Here is a 21,079-nt window from a genome sequence, read left to right as displayed (position 1 = left end):
CTTTAATGTCATTATCACCTTACAGACGACCTCTCAGCACATTATATTTAACCGCGAGCCCCATCCATCCCTCTATTACCATATCCGACCCAGCATGGCGTCACACCTCTGGGCTTTCAATCCTCCCCTTGTTAAAGCCAGGAGCTCTCTGCACCATCATGTCCTTCTATGGTAAACACAAGAGACGCAGCACGGAGGGCCTTCAAGCACTCAGCTCCCTCCACAACACTGAAAGAGTTACTGGCTTCCATAAGTGGCGCTTTTCTGTCTCCCTGTGGCTATAAAATGCAAGTGCATCCAAAGAGCGTAACGCTTGACCACAGATAGATATCCTTCTACACTTTTTTAATGTGTAGATATACAATTGAGTTCCCTTCAGATCCGCCTAACAAAGTTGATTCAACAAATTAAAGAAATATATTTCCCTATTTGCTATAAAGGGAAATTAAATGTCCACCACATGGAGACATTTTTTCTCATTTACAGTAATTGCCGCTGCACTAAAAGTAAAGTAGACATTTAAATCATGTATAACACAATTAACTGCACTGGAAATGAGTTCTTCAATAAAGAAATTGGAACATCTTTCTTTATGTTTTCACTGTGATTGTTATTCATAACTTCTTATGATTACATTCACTGATCATACCAATCCTAGTCACGCAAACCAGATGAACTTCACAATAAACACTTTATTTTAACCATAAAAAATACGACTATCTCAATATACAATAACAGATTTAGTGAAGCAATATTTTTTCAAACTTTTCATTTCTGTCTTCTTATTTTAGCGATACATTCTTTTGTCTTTTTTTTTTTTTTACATGGCCAAACACCGAAACAATTGATACAAATCTCACAAACGATATCAAAGTTTTAAATACATTACAGCAAAACGTACAAAAACACATTATTTGGGTCGCATGCAGATGTTGTTGCATAAGCTAATTACAAATACATTCTGTTTTCAAATATCAAATATCGCTTGCAATCACACTTGCACTACATCCGTTTTCATCATTAACCTGCATGATAGTTAGTCACACTAATAGCTTTGATGTGACATCCAAGGTTTGCTTTACCTTCACAGTCCAATGTGCTTTGAGGAGACTGCAGATTATGAGCCTTTTCTCTCTCACTATTTGTGCATCTTTTTATTCTCTTTGGAGCATGTTTCACTTGAAATAAAGCCAAAACGATTCAGCAGAGAATGAAAAACAACTTGTTTCTACTTTACAGTGGCAGCAGATGAGTGATTGTAGGCACACACAGCATTCCCAAATGTTTTTTTTAATGCATCTATATTTTGTATGCATATATTTTGCATATTTAATGCAATATGCTGCTTGTATGGATGTATATATATACAGTATTTTGAAGCCACAGGATGCCTACCACCTCTATTACTCACTTCCTGAGCAATGCATTGCTTGTACAGTCTGCATGCTGCTCTCTTTAACCTCCATTCAAAGGATTCAGATTTCTCAGCAGGTGCTCCTGCATCACTCACCGTGTGCAAAGGAGCAGTTTCGCACAGTAGAATCTGGCTTTTAAAGAAAGAAATGTCTACAAATGAGGATTGTAACGCCTTCTCCCACAGAACACAATAGCAGCATTGATGAATATCAATTCGCAATCACACATTGGTCGTGGCATTTGGAACATGTTCAGCTCCACACCTCACTGTGCCTGAAGGAACATGTGCAAACCCGCTTCGGTAAATGCTGAATCATCAGTCTTTCAACGCCACGACAGATGCACATTTTCATTTAAATGCAGTCTGTGCGAGCGGTTTGTCGTCTTGAGCTTTGAGTTGTCTTGCACACAAAGCAGTTCTGAACTGAGGCAAGTAAAGCGGAGAAAAGTCTTGCATTGTCACTGACAGCAGCTCCATCGATTCCTCAGGGCCGAGCAAAGGGTGTGACTCCACAGAGCGGTCCTCTCGGTTCAAAACTACATTGTGGAGCAGCTGAATGTTTGTCTCTTCTTCTCCCTGCCCCTCATCTTCCTCACTTTCCTCATCCTCTGCTGGATAGTCCATTTCTAGATAGTACATGTCTTTTTCTTCTCTCTCCTCCTCTTCTTTTTCTTCTTCTTCTTCTTCTTCTTCTTCATCTTCTTGCTCCGGTGTTTGAGAAAGCTCCTCCACAGAGTTGTAGGAGCAGGAGCGCCGCTGGTCGTCCATCTCTCCACCTCGGCAGCTGTCCAGTGCCCACATGCCGCCGCGGAAAGAATCAGAAATGTCTGAGTTGTTGGCGGAGAAATTGCCCTCATCGCTGGAGTTGCTGCCGCTACCACTCTTGTAGTGGCGATCAATATGCTGCTGCTCCTTCTTCAGATCAGAGAGCAGCACAGTGGCATATGTGACTGATGACTGAGCCGAGCTGTCATTGAGGCCTTCTGGTGGCGGATCGTCCAGCTGTAACGGATCTAATCTTGGGTTTGATCTGACTAAGGCATCCAAATTAAGAGCTCCATCTCGGAGCTCCTCATTCTCCATGACCTGGGCTTGGTTGCCCTCTGAGTAAGACCCCGGAGGAAGGGGGAGAGATGATACAGTGGGTGGGTCGGGTGTTATGGTCACATGTGGGGCTTGGACTAAAGCTGTAGTCAAAGCTGAGAGATGGACCTTGTCAACTATGACTTTGGAAATCTCCTCAGATGGCAGGAGTAGCTGCCAGGCCGCCAGGCCCTCTGAAGGCTGGAACAAGTGGTCAAAGGTGTCAGTCTAGAAAGATGTACAAAAACACATTTAAAGAGTTAGTTTTCAAACTATGAAAACATATGGGCTAGAAAATAAATTGCAGCAATTGCAATTATGAGGAGATTTTTTATTTTTTTCTGTTGGGGTACATAGCACACTACTCATACAATAGCAGCCAGATGTAGATAATAACATGTAGATAACATTTTTTGACAGCACGTAAACATTTTTATGACACGGGTCATTGTTTAAGAAGAAAATTGCTGTAGTTGCATAATATTTTCACCTTTTTGAAGTCTAGTCCTTTGGCCCAGGAGCATTTGTTTGGGTTGGGAACATCCTTCCACACAAACTTTTTCATCCTGGAAAGAAATGCAGCATTTATGTTTCATCTCTTTGGTTTATAACTTTTTTTTTTTTTATCTCCCTCCTTCCTCACATCTCCCTTCAGCCAGCAGTGCAAGTGTAATTACACCCTTGTGACCTGTTAAATGTCACACTCCTTCAGTTTATCATGATCAGTGTTTCTGCTGTCTAAATTCGACTGCACCCCAGAGACTTCCATCATTTATCACTTCTTTCAGGCACCTGTGTAAAAAACTAATTTGGCATACACTGATGTACTATAATTAATGCTAAGTACAAGATTAAACATGCATGTGAAGTGTCTTTTATAAGATTTGTATACTATTGCCTCATTGAAACGCCGCAAAACCGATTTAATAACACAACTTTTACATTATGTTTTGTGCACAGCAAGATCTTTTTTTTTTTAAATGTGTCTTTGGAGATTTTCCACCAGAAAAAGCGTCTTACTGGTTTTGGGAGAGGATGAGGGTGACCAATAGGACGATGGAGAGGAAGGAGATGATCAGCAGCATGATGTAGGCTCCAGGGTCTCGTCTGGTGGCTGAAACACAAGCAAAAATACACATCTGACCTATAACTAACAACGCAACAAAAGTGCTGACATTGTGTCGTCTTTAGACACTTAAATGTTGAATATGATGCTGTTACAACAGCCAGAAAACTGGTGCATACTTGTAGCGTACACTGGCTCCCCCTCTCCATCCGCAAACACTGCGTACAAGCAGAAGCTCGACTGCTCAGGGCCGAAGAAATCACCTGAAACGATGCATTGAAATCATGTTGGGTTAGCTTACGCGCTCTTTTATAGTAAAAACAAACACGAAGCAATGAATAAACACACAAAAGCAGAGACAGAGCAGAGATCCCGTCACCTCTCAGATAGACGGGGCTGTCAGTGTATGGCAGTCTGACCCATGTGTCCCCGCTCCGGCCCTTGTGATGATCAGATACCTGTTGCCTCTGTGGAGACCACTGGACCACCATGAACAGAGGGACAGAGCTGTCGTCCAGCAGACTCCAGGACAGAGACACACAGGTGCTGTTGATGACCAACACACTGAACGAACGCACAAAGCGGCCTGCAGAGGAGAGAACACAAAGAGTGAATTCAATTCTTCCGGGTGATTTCTGCTCGTGTGAAAAAAACATATTCCTTTATTTTGCTGCTTCGATGATCGTGGTGGAGAGTAATAATGCAAATGCCTTGTGACCTGGAGGGACGTATCTACGCTCATGTGTCAATTCTCCATGTTGTTGTTGGTGTGTATGTTGTGAGCGCCTACAACTGCACAGTGTTTCAGTTTATGTCTACCAGCTGCTTGCTACAGCCAAACACAAAACACACGAGAGCAGCAAAGGTGAACCTAACAGTAAAGTTGTGCTGCTGAAAACATGGAGGTAAAAGGCAATTAAATGTGTGTTTGACACAACAAGCGACTACTCAAGCGATCCATTGTTGATGTAAATATATTGTTGCATGCTTTTTTATGTACCTGAATATATGAAAAACCTGGATGAAACAGGATAAAAACCTAACAAACGCAGAGGCTTCCATACAAGACGTCACTGTTAATGGTTGCTGAAGATGTTTCATAAGATTGCTGTAGATGATTCATAAGCCACTGTTTGTCCTGTGTTGTCAACATCAGTTGTTAAGCTTTAATTCAGCTTCTAAAAACGCTGAAAACATATTCTCAGAATACGCATGGGGACATGTATTACGTACTAGTAGTTTAATGGAAATACTTTCCCCTGAATTATGAGTAACAAGAAAGAGACACACAACTGTAACACACAAGCCCCACTCTAACAGTTATTTTAAAAATACCTGTTAGAGCCCTGCTAAAGGTTTTCACTACACTACAGCTAATGGCAGCTTTGTCATTCAAATATCATGCCCTAATTGATGGCTTTTTATTTCTCGGCTTTGACCTAAATTTTCTCAGCACAACAACCTTAAAAAAGAAGCCAAAGTAAATTTTTTTTGAGAGGAAATGAAAAACAAAAAATCAATTAAGTTCACTTTTTGTTTGTAAGCAAAGAAGACAAAAATTACTGGAAACCAGCTTGTAATTTTCTTTCCAGTAAATGTGCTGCTGTGTCCGCAAGTGAAGCACTGACCATAAATCTGTTTGATGTTAGCTTCACTTTTGGAGCCAGCATTATTTTTTCAGAGCGCAATAAGAAAAACCTTTTGATCTTTGAACAGTTTTCCTATCTTTACTGGAACGTAACATGTTACAGAAACTGTTGACTCTTTCTTCTCACTGTTTGAATCTGCACTTTTAATTGAGTTGTTTGGATTGATCTTGGTGGTATTTATGGTTTTAGACAAATCCCAGGTTGTTTTGAAGTTGTTTTGAAATTATGAAATCTTTTCTTCACTCTTCATGACTTAATAATCACATTCACATTTAATTCTTATATGTAGCTTGTTTGTGTTAATCTTCTTTCAGCTATGCCACTTTGAACAAACAATATATAAACTGCAGTAAGTCACATCAGCAAAGCTAGAATCAACTGATGTTTTGCATTTTTGCTCAATGAATGACATAAATTGTGTTTTTGGTCGTCTAAATTAACTGCAGATAATTGTCATGGGTCACTGTCCATCAGCATACTGTCTTTTCCTTTACTGCCTTAGACAGGCGACATAACAAGAGCTGTCAGATTACTGCAAAATACTATGTCTTTGTAGTTATTGAAAGATCCTGTAATATTAATGTATTATTGAGAATGTGGCACTTTCTGGATCTTCAGAAACAAACGTCATTTTCCCTGGAGTCACTGATAATCGCAGCTCACTCACGTGTGGGTTGTCTCTCCAGAGTCATGTTGATGTTGTTAGTGGAGCTTCCCAGATTATTGTAGGCCTCAACAGTCACAGTTTGGGGCTCTTGGTCCCACTGAAAGCTGTAGGAGGACGCCATGTCCACATGCTTCCTGACCACAACGCCACTCCTCGCCTGGTACTGGAATATGAATCCATCCACGCAATAAGAGCGGTCTGGTATTTGGAGTTGCTGTCCCGGAAAAAAATGCAGGAAAGCAAACATCTATTATGTTACGTCTTCATTACAACTTTGTATATAATGTATACGTTTGTCAGTTTGTGTACCTTAAACAGCAGAGTTACATTAATCTCATTTCTGTGCGGCTCATCTTGAAAGACTCTCCAGAAATCAGGGCCTTGGTCGGGAGCTAGAGGAAGAGCAGCCAATGACATCACATTAGCTCTTACGCCACTGCGGCGGAGGAGAGGGCACGATGCGTATCGTAGGGGTCGATTTTAATTAAAGTGATGTAGAAGGTCACATCAGGCCTCGAGCTGCAGCTGTCTTCTTCAAAGGTTAATATTATTTGAAGTTTTGGGGTGTGGTGCCATACCTCTGCTGTTCTGAGGTGTGGAGTAGACCACGTCGCTCCATTCGCTCCAATAGCCGGTGCCTCTGGTGTGCATGCAGCGTACTTGTGCCATGTACACCCGGCACATGTCCGACACTGCGACCTCCATCCACGGAACCCGTACTAGACTCTGGACCTGCAGGCATGACATCTTATTTAGAGCTCATTTTGGGTAAAGGAAATGGAGAAAATCAGACCTGTGGAGTACACATCTGGTTCATCCATCCAAAACAAATTGAGAAATGTACAATATGTCCTCATCATGCTCACCATATTGATATCAGTATCTGTCCAACTACCAAAATAATTTTTCAATCAGAAGACATCTTATTCTAGCTTGTATAGGGTCATGTTGAACCGACCAGCTGAGTTCAAGCATCCTGTCATTTAAAAAGATATTAGACTTTGTACCAGCTGAGTCCTGGACCTCAGTGATAAACATCTTTATTACAGTTGGAAGAACATTTTGGAAAGATAGTTATTTACCAATGTCGCTTTTAAAATAACAGGAAATTGGAAGTGTTCTGCGGTAATCATCCAGTTTGCAATGTGCTGGAATAATTTGTCTGTTTAACCGCCACAATAATTGTTTTTCCATTAAGGGAAGTGAAATGCCGGCCATAGTGCCTGTTAGCGAAACAAAAAAATGTCAAAGCCTGTGGTTAGTAAATGGTCAAATGGTAAATGGCCCTGTACTTGTATATATGGTTGGCAAATAATCCAACACACCAGCTCACCTGCCACTCCGGCTGGGCTCTTACAGCGGACGGCAAGCGGTACCGAATCTGACACTGGAGCCCCTCGGCTGGCAGAGGCGGAGGCTCCCACGTGACCATCAGGACTCCACCTCTTCGGCTCACAGCCTTCACATTAGTGGGCGTGTGAGGTTTTACTGCAAGAGAAATGGGAAAAGTGGGAGTTTGTCTTATGCAACATGATCATAAATACAGTGATAAAAAAATAACAATTACAATGAAATCAACAATCATGTGCAGCGACGTCCTATATATTTAACGGTTCGCTTCAAAACGTTACGACTCGACTAATATTGCCTTCAAAACTGCAATTTGCTTCATACACATTTTCAAAGTATGGCATTTAGATACACCAGAATTTCTAGAAATTCATATTCTTCAAAGATTTCAATGTGCTATTTTATTTTGAAAATGCAAATGATGGTTCTGTTCTGTTTACTTGTGATATGTTGCACACGGCGCTCGCTCACCATGATCTATGGGAGACAGGTAGACGGGTTTCGTCCTGACGGGGCCCAGCAGGGACGGCATCTCCAGCCACAGCTTGTAGCAGTTCATCCTCAGAGGCCGGATGCTGCAGGTTTCCTGCTTGGAGTGAACCTGCGGGCAAGACGGCCCCATCACCCCCACTGTCTCCCCGGCTCTGTTCCTCTCCTCCATCACGTCGCATGGCAGGTCGGCCCACCTGGACGATCAATGGATGAAGACTTTTTGTCACGTGATTCCGAATCTGATCAATGCAGCCTGAATGCCAATAATACAATGTCGGACGCTGAAGTTGTATAAAATACAGGATAATCCCACTTTCTGACAACTTGAGTCTCATTTTTGTAATTTTTTTACATTATTTGTTGGTTGTAGTTCCCAAAGTGAGGCAACTTTTGATGAATTGAAGGAAGACGAGGCCTCTGTTGGGCCCACAAGAAAAGGCTCGTTTGAGATGATGTCCAGCAATGCATGCCTGTTAGATTCATGTCTGACTTGATCCCGACTTGCATAATAGTAAACTCCTGGCTATCGCCAGATCAAAGTGTGGATTGGCGCTTAGATTTGACACCAAACGTGCAGATACTGTACTCAAACATTTACACGTGAATATATATTAACAAACACATGAATAGATTCAAACGAGGACAGCAAACTACTGATAGCCGACAGCTCGGATCTAACAACATGTAACTGTGAAATCCTGTTTATTCTTTGAAGGATGCTGAAAACTGTTTGACTTCTTCACCACCCACTGCTGCTGTCGTCTGCTCTCGTCCACTTTCACAGCTCATCTCGAACAAGCTTCCAGTTCTGCCGAGTGAAGCCAATGCGGAAAGTGTCTTAAAACTTGCATTCTCTGTGCTGGCGAGCAGCGGGGCGACTCCTCTGGTCGCGAAAAAAAAGTCAGATTGTATGGAAGTCTATGAGAGAAGGACTAGAGCCGTACGCGGCGTCTCTACATCACTCGTGTGCGTTCCAAATATGGTCGCTTGTGTTCATTGGTTATAAAAACAACAGGGCGATGGCGTAATCCACAAGCCCATGGGTGCCGTCACGATGACGAGGTCAACTTTTGAAACACAATCTATCACTAGAAAGCATTAATGCAGATCTCCAGATCGCAGACCCTGACTGAATCTAGGCCGATTACACTTTGATGGTTACACAGTATAATTAATCTGTGGCACAACTACTGTCAGGGTGGTGGGTCAAAGCTGAACCAGGAAGTCGATCTGTAATGTGTGATGACGACACGCTTTGGGATTAACTTTAATTTTATCTTCAAAATGAGTTTGGGGATTTATGTGAAAGCTGTATGATCGTCTGACTGCTCCGGTTTCTTGCCCAATCTTCTAAAACTATGAAAGTGATATCTAAATTGTGATAAAATGTAATTATACTTATTAGCACTTATCCCGTCACTTCTAAATGGCATAAAATATCTCATTTTGTACTTCAAAGACGAAGAATTAGAGGTAAGAAAAGAAGGAAGTACATAGTATTGTTGCTCGAGAGAGTGATGAAACATCATTCTGTCAGCCCTCATTGTTCCAGTGTTTTGTTTTATGTCAGGAATTTCTATTGCTGTGAGAAGAAGTCCTGCTGACATTGATTTGTAGTTTATGATGAAACACACTTCTTAGTAATACTTCACATAATTATTTCCAGGGCGTGTTCACTAAAAGTCTGGTACACTGTGTTTTGTAACTTCCACGTTAACAATGCCGACGATTGCACAAGCATCCAAATAGACGACACTAAAATGAGACGGCTATTGTCAAACGTAAATCGCTGAGTTACCTTGACCTGAATTCAGGATTAGTCAACTGTGTGTTGGTCCAGCTGCAGTCCATCGCATCGATATCGCCGTTGGTTACACAGTTTATATTGACGGAGGCTCCTGAAACATAATCAAAAAAATACATAAGAATTAGCCTCTGCACTGTGGGAAGATTTTCGGTTCACATAATTATGTTGTCACAGGTGCCCACTCTCTTGTCTTGTCCACTGTGATGGAAAACTGATTCAAAAAGGGACTTTGAGGAACTCAAAAATATCAGAGGTGAAATGAACTTTCGCTACAGCAAGTGCTCATCCATGTCTTATTAAATGTGACAAAGCTGCAACAAAGCTCACCTTCTACGTAGATCTGGTTGTACGTGCTGGTCCACTCCCGAGTGCACTGCAGCAGGTCGTACATCTGCGTCTCAGAAGGACGGACTGTGATCTGGCTGACCTGGTTTGGGAAAGGTTATTTGCATGGATTGTACTTACTTTCCTAAAGATACACAAGGAAGTCAATACGACGTGTTGGATACGTTTGCAGGAACACGCAAACGTTGATATGTTGTTTTTCTTCTCACCCACTGGTTGACTGGGCGGTACAGACTGCGATGAAGCCGTTTGAAGTTTAGCGTCCACGCGGCCGTGCTGGCGTTGACGCCGTGGTCGTTGAACACACAATACACTGTGACGTTGTCCCCTGGTCGCGCCACCACCTTCTCAGGGATGTAGCTCACCGCTGCACACACACACACACACACACACACACACACACACAAACATGATATAGTGATAGATATACTTTTTTTCTTCCATTATTATAAGCTCCCTTATGAAATTCCTCCTTATTTAATTTATATAGAGATCTCAATACCAAATTATAAAATTTTTATACGTAAAACAAAAATTGGAAAAGTAACAAAGGAAAATAGAACAGAGACCCTCAGCTGAACGTCTAATCTCTAAGTGACATCTCACTCCCATTTACTGAAAGTTTCAACATAGACCTTGAAGACAAAAGACTACAAACTTTTTCCGGGATTTTTAAATCCCTCTCTTGCATTCAAGCAAAACATCTGAGTCAAAAGAAAAGTGACTCATCAGCGAAATATAATTCATTTGAAAAGAAAACTTTGAAATGAGTTGTGAAAAGCCATGTGTCATGTGACTCATCATTGTTCAAATGCATTTTACTGCTGATACACTTTGGGGAAGAAACTTTTCTGATTTGATGTTGCAGCGCAGAGAGCACACACTAACAACCAGCAAACAAGAGCGTTTTACAGTTTCGGATTCAAAGATTCAACTCTCATTTTCAGCTTCAATTATGTTCATCAATTTTAACAGATTTGCTGCATGAGACATTTCCTTTATTTATGTTATACTCTCCGATTTGTAGCTGGTCACTCGCCTTGAGAACGGTCTCTGGCTGTGAGTCTGTTGGCCGCACTGGAATGACTTCTTCATTAATAGCTAATGAGCTGGACTCATTTCAATAGTTCAGCATTGACATAAATCTACCTGAGAATTAATCGGGATCAATCCACCACAGCTAGTGGTGGGATCAATGAATTCTAAACTGTTCTCCCAAGAGTCCTTCAGGAGTCATTGGACTCCTGTGACACATTTGCATCGGAGGAGAAAACAAGAATATAACGTCGTGTGTCTCAGTGATATTCTGTCATTGGGAGGGGGAACGGTTCTTACAGTGCAGGTAGATGTGGTGAGGTTCACTCCAGTCGCTCCACACTGGAGGATCTTCCAGGCCGGAGCAGCGGACCTGGATGGTGTAGTTTAGTCTGGCCTTCAGCTCCAGAGACAACCTGGGCTCTGCATGTGCCGACACCACCTGGACACACACCAACACACCGCACTGACTCCAGGGTAGTGGGGCGCATTAACATGTGAGAGCCACGTTTGAGGGTCACTATGTTTCCTTTGTCCACCTGTAGGAGTCTTAAACTGTAGGTCTGAAGTCAGACCCCTCTATGAATCATGGAGTTTCTGATCCACTCCTGAACACTGAGTGCACTGTTGAACGCTAAGCACACTGTATGGGGCGAGTCGCACTGAGTAAACACACCGTCTTGTCAGTGGAAATGTGTGCTGCGAAAAAGCGAATAGGTGTGACTCACTCAAGGTTCAGACTGACTTGTGTAGGTTTATCTTTTATATCATCACTACCAATATACTGTACGTTTTTTTAAACTCACATGGATCAAAATCCATTTGCCACCAACGTATTAACATTTACAACTGCAGACTTGATGAGATAAACATCAACATTATTAATGACTTAACGTTATAGCTGCAGAGAAGGTGGCCAAGAGCATTTATCAATGGATTATCTTCAAAAAATGGAAAAGTATAAACACCAGCCATAGCTCAAATGTTATTTTTAGTAGTTTTTAACTAATCAACAACAACCAATAAAGTCAATATCTACAGTTTAGAAATTCTCTATAAAATGTACCTTATCGTAAAATGAGCGTAGTGGCAAACTCTTACACGGTATCACATTTCATGTGATCATATATTCGTGTTACCTGCCATGTTGGACGAGCGGGGTTGGGAGAGTGTCGAACTTGGTATCTCAGCGGACCGATATCGGAGTCTGGCGGGTCGTCCCAGCGTAAAATCAGTTCAGCTTTGATGGTCTGAATGTGTGACAGGTTGACTGGAGGCCTCTGTTTCACTGTAGAAATGAAACAGATCGTCTTTTAAAATACCGTACAGATATACTGTTAATCACATTGCAACTTTGATCCTGGTTTAATATCATTGCAAAATACAACGGATCGTTACAATAACCGTACATGAAATTAGAGGATCATTTATTTCCTTTCGGCTTATAAAATTACGATATCTGAGTTTGCGTCTGGAAGAGATTTAAAGCTCCACTGTGTAGCCATGAGGTCACTTGTTACAGCGGTAGTTATTAAATATGACATAACAACACAGCACTGTATATCTAAAGATCCAATTTCCTGTAATTGGTCTCACCTTCATGCGACAAAGATCCTTAATCATGTATTCCTCATATCAATATTAAATCAATGAATGAATCTTGAGTAAATATTGACAAAATATGATTTGATTTCTCTGCTTACTTTAGTTTCACTTCACCGTTTGATGTTTACATATATAAAGCTTACACACTTAAATGTCAGTGAGTGGAATTTTTAATGAAAGCATGCAGCTGGGAAATGTGATTATCCCATGATTCATCTGTAAATGGAGCTTAATATTTGGACTATTTTATACCATTACATGTGGATTTCATAGGTGGGATTTGTATCAACTGCTTCAATTATGACACATATAGAAAGAGATTATTGACTCCCATAAAACCACAAAGATGTCTAGAAATGACTCAACATTATGAGTATAAACATGTAACCTGATGAGATGCAACATACTTTTTTTTAAATAACAAAAATATTAAAGTTGAAACTATCTTTGGCAATTTTTTATTTTATTTTTTTTTTTACAATATCCAGGTTCTCAAATGTGAAAATGTGCTACTTTTCTTGGTCCTGCGTTTTTGTCAATGTAATATTTGGGGTTTTGGACTAAACACAACATTTAATGACGTCACATAAGAACATGTAATTTTCACAATTTTCTTCTGAAAAAGAAAACAATGCTAATAATTACCAGTTGGAGTCATACTATTGATTTAATTATCACGTCACATGATCAGATGATCTCCTGTATTTAATCTATATGTACAGATACAAGCAAACAACTCCTACTATTGTAACTTTCATGAAAAGCTATCCTACAGCATGTATAGTACATATCACAAATTGTTTGCCCTGGAAAAGCCTTATACTCCATCCAAACATTACATTATTAGTAGTTAATTCTATGAGTAGAAAAAGGTAATTTAGAAGGATGAAGGTTTTAACACTTTAACTTGGACAGGATGAAAAGGAACACAAACAAACAACAAGTTTCTCTTTAACCTCATGGTCTGAATGAACGAACACAGCAGGCAAAGTGCTTCTCTGTCACTGTGGAGATCTCACAGCTCGTCTTAAGCCGGATGTTTTACTGACAGGAGACATACCAGGTCGGTCAGGAATCCTGAGAGGAACAGCCGGAGCGATGGCGGAGGAGATGCTGACGGTGACCACGCTGACAAAGTTTGTCGCAGAGCCGAGTGCGAGTGAACACATGAAGGAATCCGTCCCTTCACAAACAACGGGATTATCAGCCGCAGTATTCCCATCCTTCACCCGTGTGTCGTCTGTCTGTGATCTGAGAAATTGATCCAAAACATAGTTAAGTTTCTATGTTATCTCAGTGCAAAGCATAACTTTTAAATATGCAATCAAAACTAAATATCAATGAATGTCCCAAATGATATGACTTTATCTTCATCAGCTTGGATGGAAGGTCTTTGAACACTTTACACTGTAATTCCATGAAAACTGTGCAACTTTATGTCCTGATGTGCACCAGTATATAGCAGTTGGGAAAAGATCCGATTAGACTAAAGTATGGAGGCCCATTTCCTCCACACACAAAAAAGAAATTGGGACCAAAAAAAAATTTAAAAAAAAATTCTAATAATAATGATTAGGACCAAAAAAATTATAATAATTAGGACAAAAAAAAAAAAGATTTAAAAAGTCGATTAATTTATTTTTTTTGGTCCTAATTTATTTTTTGGTGCGGTAATGGGCTACCACACTAAAGCATATACACACACAAAATAATTTTAGTGCTGCTTAGTACTCACAACACTCGCTGTAGACTAACTGCCATCGGACCAGCCTCCACCATGGGGGATGATGGAAAGAGAGGCTGAAGGTCACATGTTAAATGTTCCCAGTCTTCATCAATTCTGCACAGTATGTCCAAACAGCTGCCTGACAAGGAATCAGAATGGCATGTTAGTGGCATGACCAGCACCATAACCCTAACCCTAACCACGACCCTGTGTCGTGAACATCAGGGGACTGCGCCCTTCAAATGAAGGCTTCTCAGAAAACAGCCTACAGCTTCGTATTCTGAGAAGAGTGAAATGTTAAAGCTGCATGCGGGAACTTAGTAACGAAGTAATCAAACTAAGATTAGAGAAATAATTCTGAGTTAGACTCATTATCTACAACAGAAGTGTCCTGGCCACCTATTGTACTGTAATCCCAGCCTGCTGCCCCACACACCTGTTCTGAAGCAACAAGAATAAGACCAGTGACGAACACGCAAACAGGAATGAGCAAAACAACCAGTAGCCTTCAAAAAGCTTCACAGAGCAGTCAAGAAAACAATGTGCCTGTCAGACAACTCCTCCTTGTCTCCCTCATGTCTCAGCATTGCGTCACCTCCATCTTCACGGCCACGCTGACATCATCAAGAGAGCGTTTTATAATTATGACTCACTTGAACTGGTCCCACGTTTGCTAATTAAACTCAACGAACAATTTCCTGGATAGTTAGAAAAGGTGAGAAACAGCTGGTTTGATTCTCTGTGTGAATCCTCGTGAGCCAGACGTTGACAGCACGAGACACACACACAAGGGCCACTAGCCCTGAAAAGCCATTAGAGTGTAATAAGTCTTTAGAGGCGTCTCCGTCAGTGACACGTGACGACACTGCATTGAGGATCGTGAGGCTCTGGCCCACTGACCATGTACTGCTTTAGCAGTTTGAGAAGCTCCTTTATTGAAATGGTTTGGATGCCATTAAACGTTGATATTTTCATTCATCATTTCAGATTCGCTCAACAAAAAAAAAAGACTCTTTGAATCTAAAAGCTAAAATATTTTGGGTACAACAGGTATAAGTTGGTCTTACTTTTAAAAGCCATTTAATGCCCCTTTATAATGTGTTTTCTTAGAGAAGGGAAACACTGATGTGAGGGAACGAAGCCCTGCAATAAAACGCTGGAGGCATCACACTGTGAGTCGAGTAAAGAGTCAGATATTCCTCACGAATAACGACTGGGAGTAGCCTCGGTGATATTTCATAGCCACATTCCTGCCGTTGGATTATCAAACGGTTATGACAAAGCCTGATGTTTATATGAAGCCACTCCAAAACCTGGCAAGAGACGTCTTATATGAATGAGTTCATGTTTAATTTCAACATGAAGATTCAGACGTGGTGTGAAATGCATCCATTCACATGCACTGACTCTTTCAAAAGGGCCTCATCAACCAGGACAGGAGCAACCCGACGAGCCTTCAATAAACTCATTCTTTGTTCAGTTAATGTTTGGATGTCAGTGTCTCGGGAGCTCTTACCTCCAGAGGACTCATGAGGATGTGATCGGTTCGCGGAGCCCCTGAAGCTGCAGACGGGGGAGAGTGGGAGGTTGGATTCAGAGCGGTTTGTCTCTGTCGTGACGTGTGCGTCGCCTCCCTCGGCGGCGAGGTGGGCTGAAGGTGAGTCACAGCACAGCTCATCCTGCCATGGGAGGTCCAGGGCACCTGCCTGGAGAGAGGCCCCCTCCTCTGGCTCCAAACTCTGAGCACCTGCTCACAGAGAGGCAAGAAAGTTACCTCAGGTTCAACATATGGATAGAAACAATTAATACTCAGTGGGTTTTTTTTCTTCATATTTTATGTTTGGGTTATATTTTCCGCATCAAACAAGTCAAATTACAATATCTATATACAAAGATGGTGTTTCTTTTTTTTATTTCACATTGAAACAACTGATTTCACTCTGAATTGCTAATATAAAGCTTTTTAGATGATTAAAATGTTGCAATATAACTGCATCTTTCTGAGACATCCTGCATGTAACTGTGTATTTTGAAGCGAGGCATCAGTCAGAGCAGTTTTTAATGACGGACTGTGTTTGTGTCTCATGAGAAAAGCATCGTGAGATGCTTTAGCTCCGGCGGAACTGGTTGATTTCCCATGTAATGGCGTTCATTTTCCCACCACATGGGAAATATATGACGACTGTGTGATTCTCAAGTGCCAACACGGATGTGAGGCGGCAGCAATATACTTGCAATAACTATTTTTGAACTGCACCTTTTTCAGGTAAGTTTATCTGCTTAAACTTCCAACGTGAATCGGCTGTATGACTATTTTTTTGAAGAAGGAAAACAGGTAGGACAAACTGTTGGAGGTTGAACTCACCGTGAGAAAGCAGGAGGATGTGCACCAGGACCGTCAACATCTCGGACCGAACCCTGTAGAGATGCAGAGAGAGCGTAAGTAATGGAAGAGAGAGAAGACGAAACACTCTCTGACACTATAAACTAAAACTGGAGCACCACAGAGCACAGTTCTAACCCCTTTTTATTCTCACTTCATACATTTAATTTATATATATATATATATATATATATAATCTTTTCTAGTGTTATTTATTCTTTGTAATGCGTTTTTTGTCTGTTGTGCACTGTGGATTGTTGTCTGTATGTTTCTGTGGCAAATTAGTTTGAGTGGGATTAATACAGTTTCTCATCTAATACAATTTAATCTAATCTAAACCTCGATTTGCAGCTGTAAAAACAAGGGGAAAAAACACCTGATCAATATACATGGTGAGAGAGAAAAGAGACACAGATGAAGACATACATTAAGCAAGATGTGTAGATGGAAGAAGTTGATTTAGGGTTGCTGCATGATCATGAAGCACGTGTAAAATTCATTTCAATACCTTTAATCTTGTCCTTATTCTAACAGGATTACTCCTGGAGTGTGAAAATTGAACAGATACGATCTATCTTCAGCATTTTAGTAACTACACTGTGTGTCGCGTTCAGATTGTGCTGGACGTGGCGGTGACAACAGTTCATGCTCAAAGAGCAAACATAATGGATTATAATCTTAAAATCATATTACAGCGGAACCACTACCTTGGTTAGATCAGTGGGAGGTGTGTATGTGCACAACTGTGAACGACTGTGTGCCAACAACAGTTGAAGAACTAGTGAACCGACATCTGATGACTCATCAGGCAACAAGCCTGCGCTGTGTCTCTATGCTGGTACACGGTTCACTATCTCTGCCCGCCAGGCTGTGGGTTTGGTTCGCTGCTTTAAGTTTAGTCGCATGCCTCGTTTCCCACTACACAGAAACATCAATCCCTTGTGAAAACTTACAACACTGATTAACCTGACATCCGCATCTTAATAACACTTATCTGGCACGATTTGATTTATGAAACAATCTTTTGATGACAAGAAACGAGAAGGCAAAGCTGCAGCCGACGTCAAGAAACCAAGAAAGGCTGAAGTTAACGACCGTCCGAGATTGTCTTGAGATTGTCGAGCTGCAGCCCAGAGCCCAAAGTATTGCAAAGGCGAGTCAACCCTCTCAGACACATCCTGTTTCAGAGGCAGATCTCACACGGATAAGAGCTCCCTCTCTCTCTCTCTAGCACTCTCTGTAACACATAGACTCAAACTGAGAGTCAGAGCAGTTGTTGATAGTCAGTACTCGCGAAAAGGTCAGGAGTTTGTCATCAGGTGATCAGTCGGTGAGGGCAAACAAAACACATATAGGCGACGAGATGCTGTCGTCTTGTATCAGTTTTCTCCTCCAACCTTCCGTTATTTCGAAATGAATGCTGGAGCATAAAAGTGTCATCCTAGTTTTCTCAGATATTTCTCCTTAAATTAATTCATGGTGTGCTTTATTATGCAGCTCGTTGTACAGCTAAATGTGAGCAGCAAGGCAAAAACAAATGAATACAGTGCAACTTCCCACAACCCAGTAAACACATCTATTAAACTTTTAATATGCTCGACCAGGACCAGGTCAGCATACTGGTGAAAAACAACGCAGTGGACAAAGTCAAGACGGTAATAAGTGTGTGTGTGTGTGTGTGTGTGTGTGTGTGTGTGTGTGTGTGTGTGTGTGTGTGTGTGTCCAACAGGGTAGAACAGAGGTTGTGCAATCCGAATAAACAGATACGAGGCACACTGAATCAATTCATCATGGGACGCTGGGCACATGAGAGACTGCTGGAAGAAAATAATACATTTCATGTATTTAAACATGACAGGTGTGTTCTGTACGGAGAGGAGCAGGTGTGTTCACCATCAGGTGTTCAAAACAAACCTTCTGGCATTCAAAGGAACATTTTCACATTGATGCTAAATAATTCCACAATAATCCAACATCGTTAGGAAGTCAATCATTTGATTTGCTCCACCACCTACGCAGGTTTGATCTAATCAGAGATATTAATTGGATAGCTGTCACAGTATAAACAGTATTGCATTCATATGATGCCATAGTATTTATCATCAGATGCACATTTTGTTTCTTGTGCGAAATATGAATCATGACACAAGTTATTCATATTAATATATGAAGACTAAACTAGCTTCATACTGAAGGTGTATGTGCCCTGATGAAGCCAATGATGCTCCAAAGAAGAGATGTGGGGTGAATGAATGAGGAAGCAGAAGAAAGGCAGATAAAGTCCATGATTATGGGTCATGACATGTTCATATTAGCATAGTATAATCATTTGGGACAGTAGACAAACTTTCAATAACATACTGGTATCTTAAAATGTTTGTTATGTTGTTTTTAAAATAACTTATTGCAACATGTGCACTTCTATAAAAAACACTTTATTTGGCTTTGCTGCCGCACGCTTCCTCGCTTTCTTTGGAAACAATCAGGCCGGATCAAGATAAGAACCACATGTATTTTCCACAGAAGAAAGCTTTGCTCGTCAGCTCCGTGTCCTCCGGGGACTTCAGCTCGCCAACTTTTTACGCGCATGTGACTCACTACCAGCGCGTCTCAAGCGGACGCGTCGGGGCTTGTTTCTCATCCTGCAGCAGCAACAGCACATTGCATTAAAAGTTCATTTAAAAAAATGTAAAATCTTTTTTGTTTCTGGATTAAACTTAATTTACAGTGGCGTTTCTATTCCTGACAACAAGTTTCCCATGAAAGGAAAAGTGAATCAAGAACAAGAGAAAAGTATGACTCACCGGTCATAAACCTATCTACCCATCAACTATCCATCCATGTCTGTAAAGTGTATCTCATCTATGGACTCTAAATATGCAGATATGATCACCACAAGTCAACACATTGGGAAAAAAACATTCCAGCTGTTAGTTTGACACATAAGTTGATGAGTAAGTCACATCTGTAAAGATACAGGAAAGTTTTTTAGATCACAATAACACAAACACCTCACGTGTGGTTATGGAAAAGAGAAAGTATAGATAGAGACGTTGTTCTTACATGGCTCCCGGCAGTGTGTGATGGTTGTGTGTCCCTTTTGTCCGGCTCACAGTTCATCCAGGTGACTTGAAATCCTCGGTGAGGATCTGCGCGCCTCGGTCAGAGTCCACTGTCCATGTTGGAGTCTGAGACCAACAACAAAAATGATGAAGATTTTGCCCAAACAGAATCGTTTTCTCTCTCACACACACATACACGCGCACACACACAAACACACACACACACACACACACACTGAAACTGTTTCCCTGACGTAGCGAGAAAAGAAAAGAGACTGAGCCCGCCTGGACCACAGACTGGAGAGATAAAGGAGAGGCTTCCACACACAGCCGCGTCCTGCCCACTGTGATGCGTTCAGGAGCGCCTCCGAGAAATCCTAACACTTCAGATGACAAGTAGACCTGCACAGTTTCGTACCATTTCTTGGAACAACCGTTTGTTCATGTTGAAAACTGTGAAGCTTATCTATTTATGAATGATTGTTTTGTTTGTGTAGTATGTATTCACATCGTGAGAACTCTATCGTAGGTACAGCAATGCATTTACTGCAATTTTAATATTAGTTGATTAAATGAATCCATCCATCCACCTCCACTCTCTCTGGTGCAGGGTCACACAGCTTGTTGTTTACTTATCTTTCAGTCCATAATAGTATTAGGATTCACCATCAGCTGTATGTGATTACTAGTAACATGACGAGCAACAGGATACTGAACTACACTATACTTCCCTTCCTCTGGATACCAAAGACCTCGACGGGACTACTCTTCAGCCTCACAGATGTTCCACATCATGTCAGTCAAACATGTGTGGTGCTCGTATGAAACAGAGTCAACAGATTGGAGTTATATGGAGCAAACACAGGTGCAATAAGTCTTGTGGTGAAGTGATCTCAAGCAGGCTTCTGCTGACACTCTACTTCTGTCTTGTGTTTTAAATTCATCCTCAAAACGCCTTCTGTCTGGGTCCTGGAAAGAAAGTCTCCATCCAGACATGACATCTTTGGTCAAACCACTAAGAAAACATACTTTTCCAAATGCAAACAGACATTTCAGCCGCTCAGTTATTTGAATGGAAAGTATGTCTGTGTCACTATTACCTACAAACTCCACAGTGAACCGTTAATTATGTTGCTGTTCTGATGATGTGGACTGACGTTTGTGTTTCATATTCATACATTCCCAAAAACGCTTAACTTCCATGACACACCAGTTGAAAATACAAGATGCCCTTTATTACAGTAATCCTGCCTGGTGTCATTTCTCTAACTTTGTCCACCAATTTGCCTGGATGGACACATGGAATAACATAATACTGGCTATTGTAACACTCCAACGTATAGTTTGCCAGATGAATATGCTCAACTCTGGGCGAGTATCAGATGGTTATAT

At 41.2% G+C, this 21,079-nt stretch overlaps 1 protein-coding gene across 1 annotated transcript; it reads right to left on the bottom strand.

Moving 5' to 3' along the window:
• Nucleotides 1-686: 686 nt before the first annotated feature.
• lepr (leptin receptor) lies at nucleotides 687-19,832 on the bottom strand. The gene is made up of 20 exons (XM_068589632.1): nucleotides 19,689-19,832; nucleotides 16,608-16,660; nucleotides 15,759-15,989; nucleotides 14,252-14,381; nucleotides 13,577-13,767; nucleotides 12,051-12,199; nucleotides 11,212-11,353; nucleotides 10,086-10,243; nucleotides 9,859-9,958; nucleotides 9,523-9,622; nucleotides 7,704-7,918; nucleotides 7,216-7,370; nucleotides 6,461-6,614; nucleotides 6,192-6,274; nucleotides 5,883-6,096; nucleotides 3,946-4,152; nucleotides 3,746-3,829; nucleotides 3,521-3,614; nucleotides 2,991-3,066; nucleotides 687-2,728 (listed from the first exon to the last, which is right to left on the bottom strand). Coding segments are annotated over exons 1-20 (3,501 nt in total). The 5' UTR covers nucleotides 19,691-19,832; the 3' UTR covers nucleotides 687-1,765.
• Between the last annotated feature and the right edge of the window lie 1,247 nt (nucleotides 19,833-21,079).

Source organism: Clinocottus analis, unplaced genomic scaffold (assembly GCF_023055335.1).
Source record: "Clinocottus analis isolate CAN_PGR_092001 unplaced genomic scaffold, fCliAna1.0.p SCAF_23, whole genome shotgun sequence".
Classification (NCBI taxonomy): domain Eukaryota; kingdom Metazoa; phylum Chordata; class Actinopteri; order Perciformes; family Cottidae; genus Clinocottus; species Clinocottus analis.
This window is presented reverse-complemented; position numbering and strand designations above follow the sequence as displayed.